The sequence below is a fragment of the Loxodonta africana genome, chromosome 18 (genome assembly GCF_030014295.1).
Source record: "Loxodonta africana isolate mLoxAfr1 chromosome 18, mLoxAfr1.hap2, whole genome shotgun sequence".
In the NCBI taxonomy this organism is placed as follows: Eukaryota; Metazoa; Chordata; class Mammalia; order Proboscidea; family Elephantidae; genus Loxodonta; species Loxodonta africana.
The window spans coordinates 81,897,880-81,918,775 of NC_087359.1; the positions used below are offsets into that span (position 1 = coordinate 81,897,880).

At 39.8% G+C, this 20,896-nt stretch overlaps 1 protein-coding gene across 14 annotated transcripts in view; it reads left to right on the plus strand.

Moving 5' to 3' along the window:
- NCOR1 (nuclear receptor corepressor 1) overlaps positions 1-20,896 on the plus strand; it is a 251,600-nt gene that overhangs the window by 23,840 nt on the left and 206,864 nt on the right. For all 14 annotated transcript variants that reach the window (XR_010318467.1, XM_064271844.1, XM_064271846.1 and 11 more), the window contains exon 2: positions 12,814-12,991. Coding sequence is in view for 13 of the 14 variants with exons in the window: in XM_064271844.1 (XP_064127914.1) it covers positions 12,884-12,991 (108 nt within the window). In the remaining variant the exon portion in view is untranslated. The remainder of the gene's footprint in view (positions 1-12,813; positions 12,992-20,896) is intronic.

Consider the following 20,896-nt stretch of genomic DNA (forward strand, 5'->3'; position numbering starts at 1 on the left):
ACCTTAATCATTTTACTTCGGAGATATTCAAGTAAATTTCACTAAAATCACATCTCAAAACTAGGACATCATGAAGGATTACTGTAAAAAGGGAAGAATAGATAAATCACTTGACTCATATTTGAATGACATTGAGTATGTGTTGAACTTGGGACTCAACATACCTGAAAATTAAAAAAAAAAAAAAACCGTACCACATGGATTTCTAGTCATGTACATCACTGTTGAAAAAAATTTGGGTGCCTCTGATGCAAGGTCTTTCCTTTTGCCTCTTCATTCCATTTATAACTTTATTTACATGAGATATCAGGGTTGGGAGAGGAGCTCAAAGGTAGATGGCTTAGACATTTCTTAAGGGTGCAGAGCAGAATTACTTGGAAAACTTCTGCAAAATCTGCATGGGTGTTCATATAGTGAGATACTCAGTAGCAATAAAAAGGGAATGAGAAAGCTCCTTACATACTTTCATGAATGATTGCCAGATATATTGGTAAGAGATAAACCAAGACATAGAACAGTGCCCGTGCTACCCTTTATGTAAGGGAAAAGTATGTGTGTAGGATATTTTTAAAAGGTATACTAGAAATTAGTAACTTTGGTTGCCTTCTGGGAGGGTACTTGGGTAGCCAGTGGAGAACAAGGGTGAGAAGGAGACTATTCACTTTGTATTCTATGGTATTTATTAAACTCTTAATCATAATACAATACCTGTGGAAACTCTGGTGGTATAGTGGTTAAGAGCTATGGCTGCTAACCAAAAGATCAACAGTTCGGATCTACCAGGCTCTCCTTGGAAACCCTTTGGGGCAGTTCTACGCTGTCCTATAGGGTTGCTGTGAGTTGGAATCGACTCGATGGCATTGGGTTTGGTTTTTGTTATTAAAAAAAAAAAGAAAAACAAAAACACCACCTGGTGGCTCATCCCCTTCCACGTGGAACGTGAGCAGACATACAGGTGAGGGGATGCTCTCCAGGTGGTTTTAGCGTGTAGTCCCACTGAAATCTCAGCTACTCAGAGTAGTTCACTAGCTTTTCCCATGTTTACCACTGACAAGTTTGTGATGTTGAAGGACTTAATTGAATATTTCTGTGCTTCAGATACATCATATGCAAAAGCAGTGTTAGTCAGATAATCTCAAAAAACTTCCTTGTTCTAAGATTTTCTGACTTCCTTCCATGCTTGGGCCTTGGAAGGGAGCAAGCAGGAAGTGGACTACCTGAGGGGACAGCCAGTTGTTCTGTCTTGTAACTCTTCCCTGACCAGCTTCTATAACAGGAAAAGTAAAATGAGTAATAAGGATGGTATCTCGTTTAATCAAAATGCTCATATATAACGTAGTACTACATAAAATTTTAAAAGTTATTTTTCTTAGTTTTATTTTAAAATTACATTGAATGATGGTTCTGTAGAGGTTTGTATTTTCTGAACCTGGCTTGGTAAAGAATTTGCTGCTGAAATGGGGAAATTGGACCAAGTTGGCACACTGAATGTGTGTTCACCTTGGCCCATTCCCAAATCCTTTTAAAATGTTAGGCAAAAACAAAACAAAAACTAATACTTCACTAAGGGACATAAAATCTTAGACTAGGGGAGGTTATGTATGTATAATTTCCATCTTAGTTATATATGTAAATAACTCCTATTCTAAAACATGAAAGTATACACGTACACACGTGCACTTGCAAACATACACAAATAACCTTTGTCGTGGAAATTTTGCATATATATTTTATGTATATTTACATGGCCCATATATATTTTTCTATCACATATATAAAATCTCCCATCACATATATGTAAAATATTACTATCTTAATCACATATGTATGTAAAATAATAAACAAACCCATTGCCATCACGTCGATTCCGACTCATAGCGACCCTGTATATATACACACACGTACGTGCACGTTTTTATTTCCCATCCTAAGATGTGAACATACATAATCGTGTTTTAAAATGGGAGTACTCACTAGTGTACAGGTATCTGTTCTCCTTTAGTCAGTCCTGGATTCATTGTTTATATATTCTCATCCAGAATTTTGTATGGGACTTGACAAGCTGACTCTGATATGCACGTGGGAGAGAAAAGTTGCTGGAATAGCTCTGAAGGCTTTGAAAGTGGGAGCAACAACAAAGCGCAGTGAAGGGAAACTTGCGCTAACAGATATAAAAACATCAGTGTTATAATAATTTATAAAGCATGGCACTGGGACACAAAAAAAAGACAAATTAGTGAGTTTAGAATCATGGATATATATGAATATGCTTTATAATAAAGATTTTTTTTTTTGTTAATTTGTACCAGTAGGAATGTGCGGAGAGTAGTATAAGACATGTCCATGTACCTACCATCTGTATTTAAGAAAACTTAGTATTTTACCATACTTGCTTCAGTTTTTGTTTTATGAAATGATTACAGATTGTATCCCTCCCCTAGATCATTTCCCTTCCTTCCTTAGATGTAAAGTAGATACATAGTATTTTCTGTGTTTTTAATATGATAAGTATCATTCTTAAGATCCATATTTATGCCTATTCCCAAGAAAGGTGATCCAGCTGGATGCAGAAATTATAGAACAGTATCGTTTAATATCACATGCAAGCAAAATTTTGCTGAAGATTGTTCAGAAGCAGCTGCATCAGTATATTGACAGGGAACTGCCGGAAATTCAGGCTCATTTCAGAAGAGGATGTGGAACCAGGGATATCATTGCTGATATCAGATGGGTCCTAGCTGAAAGCAGAGACTACCAGAAGGATGTTTACTTGTGCTTTATTGACTATGCAAAGGCGTTCGACTGTGTGGATCATAAGTTATGGATAACATTGTGAAGACTGGAAATTCCAGAACACTTAATTGTGCTCACGAGGAACCTTTACATAGATCAAGAGACAGTTGTTCAGACAGAGCAAGGGATGCTGATTGGTTTAAAGTCTGGAAAGGTGTGCGTCAGGGTTGTATCCTTTCACCATACCTATTTAATCTGTATGCTGAGCAAATAATCCGAGAAGCTGGACTATATGAAGAAGAACGGGGCATCAGGACTGGAGGAAGACTCATTGACAACCTGCATTATGCAGATGGCACAACCTTCCTTGCTGAAAATGAAGAGGACTTGAAGCACTTACTAATGAAGATCAAAGACCACAGCCTACAGTATGGATTGCACTTCAACATAAAGAAAACAAAAATCCTCACAACTGGACCAATGAGCAACATCATGATAACAGATTGAAGTTGTCATGGATTTCATTTTACTTGGATCCACAATCAACAGCCATGGAAGCAGCAGTCAAGAAATCAAAAGACGCATTGCATTGGGCAAATCTGCTACAAAGGACCTCTTCAAAGTGTTGAAGAGCAAAGATGTCACCCTGAAGACTAAGGTGGGCCTGACCCAAGCCATGGTATTTTCAGTCGCATCATATGCATGTGAAAGCCGGACAATGAATAAGGAAGACTGAAAAAGAGTTGATGCCTTTGAATTGTGGTGTTGGTGAAGAGTATTGAATATACCACGGACTGCCAAAAGAACAAACACATCTGTCTTGGAAGAAGTGCGGCCAGAATGCTCCTTAGAGGCAAGGATGGCGAGACTGCGTGTTACATACTTTAGATATGTTGTCAGGAGGGATGAGTCCCTGAGAAGGACAGCGTGCTTGGCAGAGTACAGGGTCAGCGGAAAAGAGGAAGACCCTCAACAAGGTGGATTGACAGAGTGGCTGCAACAGTGAGCTCAGGCATAACAACGATTGTAAGGATGGCGCAGGACCGGGCAGTGTTTCGTTCTGTTGTGCGTAGGGTCGCGATGAGTCGGAACTGACGTGAGGGCACCCAACAACAACAACACCAACAACAACAAGTATTATTTTGTAAAGTTTTCATTGAGCATTGTTTTGAGATTTATCTGTTTTGAAACATGTAGCTCTAGTTTATTCATTGTAATTGCTGTGTAGTATTTTAAGTCACGTGAATGTACCACAATTTATTCGTTCTATTAATTTGTTTTCAGTTTTTTCCTATTACAATGCCATAGTAAATATCCTTTTAAATGTATTTGAGTTTCTGTAAGGTATAATATACCTACAATTGAAATTGCTGGGTTTGTAATAAGGATGGCATGTCAGTATGAAAACGCAGAAATATTCAGTAATTATTGTTGGAATAATTAACTATACTGATTGGAAAAGAAGATACAGGTAGACACCTACCTTACCATTTTTTAGGAAAAAAAATTCCGATGATTAAGGAGCTAAACATAAAAAAGTAAAACTTTTAAGAAGTGTAGGAGGAGAATGTAAAAGAATATTTTTGCAGTTTGGGGATGGAGAAGGTCTTTAAAAAGATGAAACAAGTTGTGAATTCTGGAAGAAAATATTTGTAACATAAAGGAAGAAAAAGGTTAATATTCAGAATACACACATATATGTGTATATGTATTTGTATATGTGTGTGTATATATGTGTCTATACCAGACCAGACCCATTGCCACTGAGTCAATTCTGACTCATAGTGACCCTATAGGGCAGAGGAGAACTGCCCCGTCGGGTTTCCAAGGAGCGCCTGGTGGATTAACCACTGTGCCACCAGGGTTTCCGTATATGGGTGTATGTATGTATATACGTATGGGAGCCTGGGTGGTGCAGCGGTTAAGAGCTTGACTGCTAACCAAAAGGTCGGCAGTTCGAATCCACCAGGTGCTCCTTAGAAACTCTATGGGGGAGTTCTACTCTGTCCCATAGGATCTCTATAAGTCGCAATCAACTCAACAGCAGCAGGCTTTTTTTGGTATGTACATATTCATGTACATACATACATACATACATATATACATACACACCAACTAGTTGCTGTTGAGTTGATTGCACCTCACGGAGATCATGTGTGTTTCCGAGCAGAACTGTGCTCCATAGGGATTTGGGTGGCTGTGACCTTTTGGAAGTGGATTACCAGGGTTTGCTTCTGAGGCATCTCTGGGTGGATTTAACCACCGTCCCTTGGATAGTAGCCAAGTGCTTAATCATTTGTGCCACCCAAGGACTGTGTGTGTGTTGACACACTCATACATACATGCATGCACATATATGGTGTCAGTCTAACTCACTGAGGGTTCCCCTTGTTTTCACTGACCTTCTACTTTACCAAACATGAAGTCTTTTTCTGGTGATTGGTCTTTAGTGATCACATTTCCAAAATTAATGAGTCAAAGTCCACAACAGTGGATTCAGACATACCAGTGATCATGAAGATGGCACAGGACTAAGCAACGTTTTGTTGTGTTATACATAGGGTCACCATGTTGCCTGGTGGGAACCCCATGTTCTGCTTGGCGCGAGTAGCCTCAGCCAATAAACAAAAGACTGAGGTGCGAGAGTAGAAAAACGTCTTTACTTCATTACCCAAGGAAAGGAACAGTTGGGCTGCTGCTACCAAGAGTGCTCAGCCAAGGTGAGGGGGAAGGCTAATTTTAAGTACGTTCATACAAGTTACATCAGCAACCTTCTTAATCAGACTATGCAGGTGCAGTAGGGTTTGCATATAACGTCATCACGTTGAGAAAATGACAGTTAAACTTCACCCAGTGGTGGGGAAATTACTATGTATGAGGTATTTAATGAGCTAAAAGGTTATCCTGAATGTCAGCATGATGCCTAAACTGGCTTCCGCCAGTTTCCTCTAGTTTTGGATGGCAGTTAAGGAGAGGGCAACCAAGATTTTAATGTAAAGCTACAGGGAATGCTACCCAAAGGAACCAGGATTTTAATGTAAAATTATGGGGTGTGCCAAGCAAGTTGTTTGAGGCAGTGGAATTTTCCACAGCCTGGGGACCTCTGTCTTATTCCCTCCTTTTCTGTTTGGACATTTGTCCTACAGGACCAGTGACCATTCTGAACTATGGCCTGGCTTGGAATTGTTTGGCATGTTCTCGGGGAGGGGGCAAGATTAGACATAGGCTCGAACAGATGGCCTTTTATTGTTGCCACTGATCTACTTTTGAGGTATTATGGGTAGGCAGACCTCACAGTGTATTGGACTCGGCCTAGGATTTTGTTTTTTATTAATTGCCCGTCCTCTTTCTTTTAGCCAGTAAGTTGATGGAGAGGTATAGGGGTTATGGGTAACCCTTGCCCTATATGCAAAGGGGAATGTGAGCAAATCCAGCAATTGTTAGCCCATGCAGTATGGTTTACAACTGCCTGGTGCAACCTGTTAAGAATGTTGAAATCCCATCCAGCGTTTACACACAGGGGATCTCCTAGGAATAATCACGTCAGCCTGTTCGTAGTTGATTCTGCTCACACCAAGGCCTGTAGCAATCTAACCTCTTCAAGTAGAGTATATAGGTGTAGGAGACAGAACACTAACTCTGAAGTTATTAGCAGTGTTAAGATTCTTTGGGGGATCTCACTCATGCAGGAGCGTGTCGGGAAAACAAGTACTTAATGTCCTCGACTGGCTCACAAGTCCAGTTCACACGGTTGTCAGGAGTTTGCCCTCAGCATCCGGCGGGGTTGTTTTCTTTCCTAGAGTATGGTGGATCCAAATTTTGAGTCTGTTGAGTTTGACAGCCGTTGGGGTAGCCAAGAGGACTTCAGAGAGCCCAGTCCACTTCTCAAGGGGCTTGTTGGCTTTCCATGCCTTGAGAAGTTACCAGGCTAGAACGAATGGAGGGCCACCTTTGGCTCGTGTGGGCTCCTCAGATGAGCGTATCTGTGGAGAGAAGACAGAGTTGCCCAGAGACTGCACGGTATTTAGTTAACTTGAACATCTCCAACCTCGTGGAGGGAGGGAGGTTGGTCATTATTAAGGCAAGCTACATTGGTCATAGTGGGGCTCTCTAATAAATGGCACCCATATAATAGCTCAAATGAACTAAGTTTTGGTTTGCCTCTAGGGGCGAACTGAATTCTGAAGAGGGCCATAGGCAGTGCCTTTGTCCATCCATACCTGCTTAGTCTCTTGGCACAGCTTTGCTAGGTGTCTCTTCAGAGCATGGTTAGCCCACTCTACTTTACCACTTTACTGGAGTCTCCAAGCTGTGTGTAAGTTCCAGTTAATGTCCAGGGTGGTTGCCACCAATTGCATCACCAAGGCCACAAAATGGGGCCTGTTGTCACTGCCAGTGGAGAGGGGAAACCAAATCGAGGGATGATCTCTTTCAGGAGGTGCTTCACAACCTTGGTGGCCTTTTGAGTCCTGCAACGAAAATCTTCAACTCAGTTAGTGAAGATAGCGATAAAGACTAGCGGATATTTGTAATTCCCAGGAGCTTGAGGCATCTCAGTGAAATCTACCTGCCAGTTGTTTTCACATATTGCCCCAGTTTGCTGGACCCCTAGGGGCTCTTCAGCAGTGTTCTTGGGATTATTTTTTGCACAGGTGGGGCAGCTCTTTACCACTGTTGAAACAGTGATATAGACCTTTGGTTCAGTTAAATGTCTCTTAACCCAATCATATAATGGTATCAAAAGCTTGTTGCTTTGTCCAGGTGCATTCTAAGCGGTCTACGTCTTCTACCTCTAAGGCTCGCTTGGTGGAAAGGCTTGGCAGTAAGTCCAGAATTTGGGATCCAGTTGTGGCAAAAACCAGCCATTCCCAAAAAACCTTGGAACTGTCTCTGGTTGGTAGGGGCCACCGATCAGTAGATAGTGTGTTTTTGGGTGGGGAGGAGTTCTTGTTTTCCCGGTCTGGTTTTAAAAGCTAGGTGAATGAATGAATGAATGAATGAATTCTTCCCAGAAACGTACAGGGATCTTTGGTTGGTTCTTGTTTGATCCCATATATTTTTTTCTAAGGTTTTTTGTTTGCTTTAGTTATTCCCTTGCCTTTCCATACAGATTTGATAGTTGGCTTTTCCATTTCTGCAAAGAAGGCCATTGAAATTTGGATGGGGATTGCATTGAGTTTATAGACTGCTTTGGGTAATATTGACATCTTAAGTATATTAAGCCTTCCAATCTACAAACTTGGAGCGTTGTTCCATGTATTTAGGTCTTTGATTTCTTTTAGTAATGTTTTATTGTTTTTTTGTCTTCAAGATTTTCACCATTCTGGTTAAATTTTTTCCTGAGTCTAAGGATATTCTTTTTTTTTTTTAATAATATTTTATTGTGTTTTTGGTGAAGGCTTACGCAGTAATTTAGGCTCCCATTTAACAATTTCTATACAAATTGTTCAGTGACATTGGCTACATTCTTCACAATGTGTGACCATTCTCAATATTTCTGTGCTGGTTGTTCCACTTCCGTTAATCTAGTGTCCCTGCCCCCTTACATTCTCATCTTTGTTTTAAAGTCATTGTTGATTGTTTGGTCTCAGATGGATGATTTTTTAAGGACATTCTTAAATGAAACTGGCTGTTTTTTTCCCCTCTTCAACTGCTTGATGATAGAATAACAGCCTCCAGCTAGTCTACATTCACGGCTTTGTGCAAGCGCTAGCTTTTCTCCGCCTTTCCCTTTTTGTACGCTTGTTGGAGGAAATGGTTAAGTGCTGGACTACTAACCCAGATGTTGGTGGTTCAAGCCCCCTGTGGAGTGCAGTTCTTTTCTGAAACTCAAGCGTCTCCATGAGTCAGAATCGATGTGACAGGAGCGGGTTAGGATTTTTTTATTTTGGTACCATCAGTGCAAAGATCAAAATAGTTGTTCCAGGGTAAACCATGAGATTCAAAATTATTCAACACTGTGAGTATCTTATTTAAAGTTTGTGGCTAAGCATTCACGTAAAGAATCAGTTTTTATGATTATTTGGTAGTGATACCAAACAAACGCAAGCAAAAAGCAAGGTTAGCCACATCTATCACGAGAATGGTTTTGACCTCGAAGACTTCCTGAAAAGGTTTTAGGGACCACATTTTGAGAACCAGAGACTGTACAGAAGAAGGAATAGTGTGGCTTCATGTTTTAAGAAATCTTGCTCAAAATTGTCTTTAGACCCTTGTTTTGCATCTTTTTCTTGAGCGTGTGTCTTTGTGCATCTCCCTAAATTCCCAGATTTTTACCACATTGTGGTCCCTGCCATTTGCTTTATTGCTTACTCTTTCATTATGTATTTTCATTTTTGGTGAAAATATACAGAACAAAACATATACCAGTTTAACAACTTCTGCATGTACAATTCAGTGACATTGGTTACATTCTTCAAGATGTGCCACATTTCTCAATATCCTTTTCCAAATTATTTCACCACTGTTAACACAAACTCAGTGCCTTTCCTGGACTTCTCATTTAACCCTTTGAGTTGCTGGTTGTCCCTTTGATCACATGTAGATAATTCTTTAAAAGAGCACAATGCTCAAGGTAGATACACTTTTCTAATTAAGCTAAATTATTGTTTGGCTTTAATAAGACTTCAGGGGATAGTTTTGGTTTATGGTTTAAGGTTTCTAAATTAGTACAGGGCAATAGTTATGGGGAGTCATCCAGCCTCAGTGGTTCCAGAAGGTCTGGACTCCATGAGAATGTGAAATTCTGTTCCATATATCCCCCTCTTTTGATCAGAATTTTTAAAATAGAATCTGTGGTCAAAATGTTAATAATCATAGGCGGGTACCATCCAGGTCTTCTGGTCTCTTAGGAAATGAGGCAGTAGTCTATGGAAGCAGTTAGACACATATTCCAGTTCCTCCTCTGATTCTTGACCCTCCTTCCTCTGCTGCTCCAGATAAACGGAGACCAGTGGTCATACCTTGGATAGCCAGTCACAAGTGTTTAAGATGTCAGGTACTAAACATCGAATGAGGAGGTAGAACAGAAGCACTAAAATCAATACTAGGCCAATTGATTAGAATATCCCACAAAATCATAACCCTAAACATCTAAAGTAAGAAAACAAATCCTATGACGTGTTTGATTGTACATAGGCAGTATAAGCAGCTGCTTTTTCTTTCTTTTTTTTTTGTAGAAATATATATAACACATTTATCAACTCAACCTTTTCCAGGTGAATAGCTTAGTGATAGCAATTCCATTCATCATACTGTGTAACCATTACCCTTATTTCATGCCAGATTTCCTTTCACCATAAACAGAAATTCACTACTTCCCAAACAATGGCTCCCCTTCCCCCTTCTCCCTCCCACCTCCGGGGATCAGTGATAAACTTTGGTCTTATACATTTGCATATTCTTGTCATTTCATAGCCCTGAGCTCATACAGTGTTTTCCCTTTTGTGATTGACTTACTTCACTCAGTGTAATGTCTTCTAGGTTAATCCATGTTGTAGCTCATATTAGGACTTCGTTTCTCTTTAAGGCTGAGTAATATTCCATTGTATATATGTGTTACATTTTGTTTATCCATTCCTCCATTGATAGACAGGTTGTTTCTACCTTTTGTCTATTGTGAATAGTGCTGCAACAAATATTGGTGTACATATGTGTGTTTGCATCGCTGCTTTTAAGTATATATCTAGGAGTGGAATTAATGTATCATGTGGTAGCGCCTTGGAAACTCTGTCCTATAGGGTCGCTATGAGTTGGAATTGACTCGACGGCACTAGATTTTTTATGGTAGTTCTAGTTTTAATTTTTTTGAGAAACTACCACACTGCTTTTCACAATAGCTCTATCATTTTGCATTCCCACCTACAGCGTATAAGGGTTCCGGTTTCTCCATATCTTCACTAACATTTGTTATTTTACTTTTTTTAAAAAATCTTAGCCATCCTTGTAGGGGAAACCCTGGTGACGTAGTGGTTTAAGTTCTGTGGCTGCTAACCAAAAGGTCAGCAGTTCAAACCCGCCAGGTACTCCTTGGAAACTCTATGGGCAGTTCTACTTTGTCCTTTCGGGTTGCTATAAGTCGGAATCGACTTGATGGCAGTGGGTTTGGTTTTTTTGTTGTTTTGGTTTATTGTGGGAATGAGGTGTTACCTCGTTGTGGTTTTGATTTGTGTTTCTCTCATGGCTAAAGGCATTGAGCATCTTTTCACCTGTTTTTTGGCCATTTGGATATCCTCCTTGGTAAAATGTCTACCCAAGTCCTTTGCCCATTTTTTGTTTGGGTTGTCTTTTTGTCGTTAAGTGTAGAAGTTTTATATATATATATTGGATATTGGACCCATATTAGATATATGGTTCCGAAAAGTTTCTCTTAACCTGTAGGTTGTGTTTTTAGTTTTTTTGATACAATCCTGTGATTAACAAAAGTTTTTTTAATTTTTATGAGGTCCCATTTATTTGTTTTGTCTTTTGCTATTTGTGCTTTTATTATTGTGTCAGATAATCCACTGTTAAAAGCTGGGCCGACAGCCATGCCTCTATTTTTTCTTCAGAGAAATTTATAGTTTCAGTTTTCACATTTAGATCTTTAATCCATCTTGAATTGGTTTTTGTCTGTGGTGTGAGGTATGGATTCTGATTCATTCTTCTGCATGTAGAAATCCAGTTTTCCCAGCACCGTTATTAAAGAGCGTCTTCTTCCTTCCCCATTGAAATCTTAGCACCTTTGTCAAAAATCAGTTGACCATAGATGTATGGGTTTATCTCTGGACTCTGAGTTCTGTTCCGTTGGTCTGTATGTTTATTATTAATCTCACTGCTTCCTGAATCTGCCTGTCAGCTTTAACAAAGTTGTTAGCATTTGGGCCCATGTTTTCAAGCACCTGAAGCCCCTGATTAAGTTTAGAAAACTAAACCTATATGGCAGTGTTTTGGAGAGTAAATCATACAGTTGAACATCTGTGAGTGAACATGTGAGAATGATAACGTCAGCAAATTACGCACCGCAACGTTGTATGTTGTACATATTACTAATGATAAGATGTACCAAAAAAAAAAATAAATGATTCTAAATGCTAGTAGTCTCACTAAGTCTAACTCAGTCAGGGACTACCTGTACTTGTAACTGTTTGATAACTTAACATTGTGAAGTCTTTATTACAAATGTAAACAATACAGAGAGAGTTTCTAACCTCTCTATGAGTCAACGGAGAGAATGCCAAATCTATAAAAACAACCCAGTATCATCTGTGATTACTGTGGGACTTTTCTGGGGAAAATTCACCTGATGTTCTGAGTCTGGCAGCCAAAATCCTGCGGGAGGATGCTGTAGAAAGGGAAACTGCCTTGAGAGCTTACCTGTTCCCTTTGCTGCTTAGGCTATCATTTTGGGACAGAATTATTTAATAATTATTAGTAAAGACAATATTATAATTTAACAAATATTATTTAATAAAGAGATATTTCCTGTATATAAATGCTTACCTTATAAGTACTCTTAAATCCATTTTTAAAGTTGACTTTTTTACAACTTAAAATTCTAGAACCATGGATTTTTAACAACATGTAATATTTATTTTTAAGACATTTGTAGAAAGAAAGCAATTACTGAGCAACTACAATGTGCTGGGGCCTGTGCTAAAATTTATATACATGCTTTTACTTTATATAACTGCTTATATTATTTGTGATATACTGAAGAACTTTAAGTGTAAAGTAAAAGACCTTTTAACATTTTGCAAGACACAGAAAGTTAAATAAATACATGAGAGAAAGCTTTCACTGCTAATTGTGGTTTTACTTAAGGTGGTATAGGTATACCATACTTTTATGCAAATAACACACACTCCCTCATTCCTCCAGGTATTTTCCTTGTTGCTCTATGCTAATTTTTTTTACAGTAACGTGTAAAAATATTGGCATAGAGGTACTTGTGAAAATACCTCAGAGTTGGGGGGGAGCGGGGAGGGAGTGGCTGGCAAACAGACTAGAAGGCACAGGTTATTTGCATAAAAATAGCTTATTGGAAGTATACCTGGTAAAAAAAAAGTTCTTATCAATTCTGTTTTTTCCCCTCCTGTTTAGGTGGTTTCCTAGAAAAATGATTATTTGTTGCATTTGAACTCACAGCCTGGTGAGGACTTCTTTACTGATAATGTCAAGTTCAGGTTATCCTCCCAACCAAGGAGCATTCAGCACAGAACAAAGTCGTTATCCTCCCCACTCCGTCCAGTACACCTTTCCCAGCACTCGTCACCAGCAGGTAAGAGACAAATTCTGTGCAAATTGTGTATGTATTATGTGTTTTTCTTTTTAATACATTTATTGATCAGAAACCAAATTTTTTTTTTTTTTTTTTTTAATGGCAAGAATCATTCTCAAGGATGGGGAACCAAAGGTTGAGAATTAATTAGTCCTGTCTCCTTTGGCACTGTGCCAGATTTCAGGAGTTGAACGTATCTCGCAGTTAATTTCAGCAGCTGTTGACAGATAGAAAGGCCTCAGTTACCTAGGGCTTCTACGTTAATAACCTCTGTTTTGCTCCAGCTTCTGGTTGAGTATTAAGCACAGCAACTGGAGAAAGATAACTCGGCTTCTCTTGAGTGATGGATAAGATGAGGGTCTTTACCTTTGTAAGAGATTTGATGGTAAGAAGATGAGTTTGTATAATTGGTTTATCCCATGAAAAATAAAATATGAGGTGCAATTATGAGCTCACAGTGGGCCCGGGGCAGGAATGTAAAAGGTTTGAAGAAAAAGGGAAGGGAAGGGATGAAATGTTCATCTCAGAGAATAAGAAAACAAATATACCAGCAAAATATAGTTGAGTACTACTGGGTACAGCTGAGGATTCCATTGAAGTGTGCTCCTGATTACAGAGTGAGACATCCTCACCTTGTTCTAAGGGTTTTAGAGAAAGCATCCAGTCTTTCACCATTAAGTATAATATTAATTTCTGAAGTGTTCCTCCTCCTGTGTTGTCTTAAAGAACTTGTGTAGAGTTGTTGTTATTTCTTCCTTAAATGTTTAATAGAATTTATCAGCTAAGCTGTCTGTGGGAAGAATTTAAATTATGAACTCATCTTCCTTAATTGATATGATGTTGTTGTTGTTAGCTGCAGTTGAGTCGGCCTGGACTCATGGTGACCCCATGCACAGTGGGATCAGATCTTTGTGATACAGAGGGTTGTTGTTGGCTGATTTTTCGAAAGTAGATTGTCAGTCTTTCTAGATTGTCTGAGTCTGGAAGCTCTGCTGAAACCTGTTCAGCATCACAGCAAAACACAAGCCTCCGCCGAGGGATGAGTGGCAGCTGCACGTGAGGTGTATTGTCTGGGAATTAAACCCAGATCTCCCACATGAAAGGCAGGAATTCTACCATTGAACCACCAAATTTGAATAGGTCTATTCAAATTTTCTATTTTTTTGTTTGTTTTTTGAGTCATTTTGGGTAATTTTATTGTTGAAGGTATTACATTTATTGTCGTATTATTCCCTTATTGTTTCACTGTCTGTAAGATCTGTTGTGATGCCCCCTCTTTCATTCCCGAGGTGATTTTTTTTTCCCCTCTTTTATCAGTCTAGTAGAGGTTTATCAGTTTAATTGATTCTTTTTTTCCATTTTGGTTTCATTCATTTTAACCCTTTTTCTTTTTTCTGTTAAACTGATTTCTGTTCTTTACTGTTTTCTTCTTTTGCTCGTATGTATACCATTTCTGGCACCCTTCATTTCTTTGTATATATCCACTTTTTTTCTGATATAATTTTCTTTTTGCCTGAGAAACTTCATTTCTTTTAGTGCAGGTTTTTGGCAGTGAATCCCCTCAGCTTTTATTTGTCTGAAAAAATTATTTCAACTTTGTTTTTGAAGGGTATTTTCACTGGATATAGATTCTAGGTTGACCATTTCATTCAGTACCTTAAAAAGATTTCATTTCATTGTATTCTGGCTTGTGTGGTTTCTGAGAAAAAGTCTATGGTTATTCTTTTCTTTGTTCCTTTATATGTAAACTGTCTTTTTCACTGGTTTTTGGCAATAGGTGGTAACTTTGGTGTGCTTTGTCAAAGTGTGTTATCATCCTTGGCATTCACTGAGCTGCTTTCTCCTGTAGATGTAGAGTTTTCATGAAATTGGAACAATTTTTGGCTGTTATTTCTTCAGATACTTTTTTCTGTTCTCACTCCCCCTTCACTTCTTCTGGGACTCCAATTAATCATATTTTATATTATCTCACAGGCCGCTGAACTTCATTTTTTTTTCCTGTTTTTTATCCATTTACTTTATTTTGCTATGTCCTCAAGTTCAGTGATCTTTTCTTCAATTTATTCTTAATCTCGTCCGATGAAATTTTCATTGCAGACATTGGATTTTTTATTTCCGAAAGTTCCATTTGGTTCCTTTTTATATCCTCAGTGTGCTTGTTATTTTCATGTTTTCTTTTACATCCTTGAGCATATGGAGCATAATTTAATGTCCTTCTCTGCTCATTCCATTATTTTAGTAATTTTTTTATTGCCCTTTTTTTCATATATTTAGTACTTTTTTAATGGAGTATGAACATTGTGAATTTTCTACTTTTTCGGGTGAGCTTTTGCAGTATTCCTCTGAAGAGAGTTGTATTCCTTCTGGCAGGCAATTGAATTACTTCGAGATTGTTTTTAAACCCCGTTAGGGCAGGTCTAGAGGAATCTGTAGGTCTGATTTAGTCCCTGCTCCTTCTGGGGTTGCTATGAGTTAGGGTTGACTCAACGGCAGTGGGTTTGGTTTGGTTTTTGGTTCTTCTGGAGCATCTGATGTTGTTAGGTGCTGCCCAGTTGATTCTGACTCATAGCGACCCCATGTGACAGAGTAGAACTGCCCCATAGGGTTTTCCAGGCTGTAATTTTTGTAGGTCCAGATCGCCGTGTCTTTTTTCTAGTGGAGCTTCTGGGTTGGTTCAAACTGCCAGCCTTCCGGTTAGCAGCCAAGGGCTTACCGTTGCATCACCAGGGTATCTACTGAACGCCCCGCATGTTCAGTGAGGTGTCTTCGTTCTGGCTAAAGGAAATCTCAGTGAGTTCCATCCCTGTATGTGTTCTGAGAATTGTTCTCTTTTATGGTTCCCTCTAATTGCTTTTCATCAGAAGTTGTTCTTAGCCCACCCTTGTGACATTTCTCCCTATGCATCTAAACGCTGGAATTCAGCCAAAGACTTGAGGGAACCCACATTCAGATTTCAAGGAAGCTTTCTGTGTGTAACTCCCTCCTCTCTGGAAGCCCCAGAAATCTGCCTCCCCAGACACGTACCTTCGCTTCTTCAGTTACCAAGGTTGTGAAGCAGTGTTTGGAGTCCCTTCCCAGAGCTGCAGTCTGGAAATTTCCTCGAGGCAGAAACCCTGGGGTGTGGAGGGGTTCACCTCATTTGTTTCATTTTTCTCGGAGATCGCCTTGTGTGCTGCCTGTTTTCCAGTGTCTGAAAACGGTTCCTACATTTTGTCTAATTTTCTAGGTGTTGGCTCTGGGAAGGTAGTTCTGGACAGTACTACCTGCTCGTAGCTGGGACCTGACATGTACTGTTGCTTCTTTTATTTCACTCCTTACACCTGGATTAATTTGTTTTGCTGGTACATTCTCTAGAAATTCTTTCAGAGAGTTTGTGGTTAGTAAAAGTGCTGAGTTCTTGAATTCTGAAAAGTTTGTAGTCCTAAAACTTGAGCTATAATTTGGTTAGTGAATTTCTAACTTCAAAGTTCTTTTCCTCTAAACTTGGAATATGTTGTTTCTCTGTTTATTCAGTCTTGCTGATGAAAAATCTTTTATTATGATCCTTGTTACTTTGTAGGAAACCCGTTTTTTATTTCTTAAAACTTAACATTTTCTTCAATGTTTCTCTCTCTCTCTCTCTTTTTTTTTTTTGGTTTTCAAAAATTTTGACTCCAGTGTGGATTAATTTTACTCTGTTTTTCCTTTAGACTCTTTTAAATCAGAGGACTATGTTTTTTCTCTCTTCTGAGAAATGCTATTCTTTCTTAGAATGTAACATTTTACCTGTGGCTCTTGGATGTTGGAACTTTTTATTCTAGCTCCCTTTTTAACTTTTCTTCTGTAGTTTCTACATCTTTATGCTTTACTGTGTTCTTAGAAAATTTCTCCGTTCTATCTTAGCTTTCGTTTACCCTTCAGCTGTGTCTCTTCTATTGTTGTTTAATTTCAATGACCAAGGTTTTAAGTTTTTGATCTCTATTTGATCCTCTTTGAGGATATTTAAACGTATTATTTCGTGAATAAGAATCAGCACAAAGCTGGTTCCTCTCAGGTGGAGATTAAACATGTCCCAGATTTGCAGCTTCTCCAAGCTGCTGTACCACTCCTTCATCTCTGACATCGACCATCTCCCTCCCTTCAGCTCTCTTCTCTCTCTGCTGGGTTCCGTAATTTGCTGCAATGTATCACAGAACTCAAGAACTGTACTTAAACAGTTATATTGTTTACTGGGGAAGTAACGGACTACAACTTGGGGTCAGTGTCAAGAAGCACGTAGGCAAGGCCTGGAAGGCTCCCTCAAAGTGAAAAGCACATCCCTGCCTTCTTCAGTGTAGGACACGCACTCTTGGCTGTGCAAGTCCCCTCAGAACAGGCCTCCTCTCAGCTGTTCACGCCCCTCTCGGCTGTGCACATATCTTGGCTATGTATGCATACTCTTGGCCGTGCATACCCTGCTCTTGGCCGTGCACACCCCTGTTGGCCCTGTATGCTGCTGGTTTCTCTCTCTCTGTCTTATCTCTCCCTTGCCTTTTGCTTGAAGGTACACAGCTTTTTTTCCCCTCTTCTCTCCTTGCTTCTCACCATGTCTGTGGGGTTGGCTCCTTGCTATAGGCAAGTGACTCAGTCCTATTGCACAGATTTTCAAGCCCCTGTTTGCATAATTGACCAGTCCCCTCGCTGGACTAAACCGATCATTGCCCTCACTGGACTGCAAGTGGCTCTAACTGTTTGCATAATAACTGATATTTTCTGCTGGCAGGGCCTGACTTCTTCCCTGGGTGAAAGTAACAAGCTTCTCCAAAGAACTAGGGCAACTGTGACAGTTGCTCAGGACTTAGGGAAAAAAATCTCCCAAGGTATTTTTTTTTCCCCACACAGAACCAAGGCACAAGACCACATAAAGAACTCATTTCACCTCAGTATTATTAATACAGCCATGTGTCACTTAACGTCTACAGTATGTCCTGTGAAACAGGACATTATGTGATTTGGACGTTGTGTGAACTCTGTATTACATACTTGTTGTTTTTAGGTGTTGTCGAGTCGGTTCTAACTCATAGCAACCCTGTGTACAACAGAACAAAACACTGCCGGGTCCTGCACCATGCCCACAGTCATTGTTATGCTTGAGCCCATTATTGCAACCACTGTGTCAATCCATCTCATTGAGGGTCTTCCTCTTTTCCGCTGACCCTTCACTCTGCCAAGCATGATGTCCTTCTTCAGGGACTGATACCTCCTGACGACATGTCCAAAGTATATAAGACGTAGTCTAGCCATCCTTGCTGCTAAGGAGCATTCTGGTTGTACTTCTTCCAAGACAGATTTGTTCATTCTTTTGGCAGTCCACGGTATATTCAGTGTTCTTCGCCAACACAACAATTCAAAGGCATCAATTCTTCTTTGTTCTTCTTAGTGATTGTCCACCTTTTTTTTTTTTTTTAAGTAATTTTTATTGTGCTTTAAGTGAAAGTTTACAAATCAAGTCAGTCTCTCACATATAAACTTATATACACCTTACTGCGTACTTCCATTTACTCTCCCCCGAATGAGTCAGCCCACTCCCTCCTTCCAGTCTCTCCTTTCATGACAATTTTGCCAGTTTCTAACCCTCTCTACCCTCTCATCTCCCCTCCAGACAGGAGATGCCAACACAGTCTCAAGTGTCCACCTGATACAAGTAGCTCACTCCTCATCAGCATCTCTCTCCAGCCCATTGTCCAGTCCCTTCCATGTCCGATCAGTTGTCTTCGGGAATGGTTTCTGTCCTGGGCCAACAGAAGGTTTGGGGACCATGACCGCCAGGATTCCTCTAGTCTCAGTCAGACCATTAAGTCTGGTCTTTTTATGAGAATTTGGGGTCTGCATCCCACTGTTCTCCTGCTCCCTCAAGGGTTCTCTGTTGTGCTCCCTGTCAGGGCAGTCATCGGTTGTGGCCGGGCACCATCTAGTTCTTCTGGTCTCAAGATGATGTAAGTGTCTGGTTCATGTGGCCCTTTCTGTCTCTTGGGCTCATAGTTATCGTGTGACCTTGGTGTTCTTCATTCTCCTTTGATCCAGGTGGGTTGAGACCAATTGATGCATCTTAGATGGCCGCTTGTTAGCATTTAAGACCCCAGATGCCACACTTCAAAGTGGGATGCAGAATGTTTTCATAATAGAATTTATTTTGCCAATTGCATTGTCCAGCTTTTGCATCCATATGAGGTGATTGAAAACACCATGGCTTGGGTCACGTGCACCTTAGTCTTCAAGGTGACATCATTGCTTTTCAACACTTTAAAGAGGTTTTTTGCAGCAGATTTGCCCAATGCAGTGCATCATTTGATTTGTTGACTGCTGCTACCATGGCTGTTGATTGTGGATCCAAGTAAAATGAAATCCTTGATGATATTAGTCTTTGCTCCGTTTATCGTGATGTTGCTTTTGGTCTAGTTGTGAGGATTTTTGTTTTCTTTATTTTGAGGTGTCATCCATGCAGAAGGCTGTGGTCTTTGATCTTCATTAGTAAGTGCTTCAAGTCCTTTTCACTTTCAGCAAGCAAGGTTTTGTCATCTGCATAACACAGATTGTTAAATGAGTCTTCCTCCAATCCTGATGGCCCATTCTTCTTCATATAGTCTAGCTTTTTTGATTATTTGCTCAGCATACAGATTGAATAGGTATGGTGAAAGGATACGACCCTGATGCACACCTTTCCGGACATTAAACCACGCAATATCCCCTGTTCTGTCTGAACAACTGCCTCTTGCTCTATGTACTGGTTCCTCATGAGCACAATTAAGTGTTCTGGAATTCCCATTCTTTGCAACATTATCCATTATTTGTTATTATCCACACAGTCGAATGCCTTTGCATAGTCGGTAAAACACGGGTAAACATCTTTCTGGTATTCTCTGCTTTCAGCCAGGATCCATCTGACATCAGCAGTGATATCCCTGGTTCTATGTTCTCTTCTGAATCTGGCCTGAATTTCTGGCAGTTGCCTGTTGATATGCTGTTGCAGCCCCCTTTGAATGACCCTCAGCAAAATTTTACTTGCATATGATGTTAATGATATTGTTTGATAATTTCACCCTTTCGTTGGATCATCTTTGTTGGGAATAGGCATAAATATGGATCTCTTCCAGTCGGTTAGCCATATTTCTTGGCATAGATGACTGAGCACTTCCAGTATTGCATCCGTTTGTTGGAACATCTCAGTTTGTATTCCATCAGTTCCTGGAGCCTTGTTTTTCCCCTGTGCCTTCAGTGCAGCTTGGACTTTTTTTAGTACCATTTGTTCCTGATTATATGCTACCTCCTGAAATGGTTGAACGTGACCAGTTCTTTTTGGTATAGTGACTCTGTGTGTTCCTTCCATCTTTTTTGATGCTTCCTGCGTCATTCAGTATTTTCCCAGTAGAGTCCATCGCTATTGCAACTGAAGGCTTGAATTTTTTCTTCAGTCCTTTTAACTTGAGAAATGCCGAGTACGTTCTTCCCTTTTGGTTTTCTATCTCCAGCTCTTTGCACATGTCGTTATAATACTTTGTCTTCTCAAGCTGCCCTTTGAAATCTTCTGTTCAGTTCTTTTAATTCATTGTTTTTTCCTTTTGCCTTAGGTACTCAACGTTTAAGAGCAAGTTTCACAGTCTCTTCTGACGTCCATTTTGGTCTTTTCTTTCTTTCCTGTCTTTTTAATGACCTCTTGGTTTCTTCACGTATGATGTCCTTGATGTCATTCCACAACTTGCCTGGTCTTCGGTCATTAGTGCTCAGGGTGTCAAATCTGTTCTTGAGGTAGTCTGTAAATTCAGGTGGGATATACTCAGGGTCATACTTCGGCTCTTGTGGACTTGTTGTAATTTTCTTCAGTTTCAACTTGAATTTGCGTATGCACAATTAATGGTCTGTTTTGCATTTGGCCTCTGGCCTTGTTCT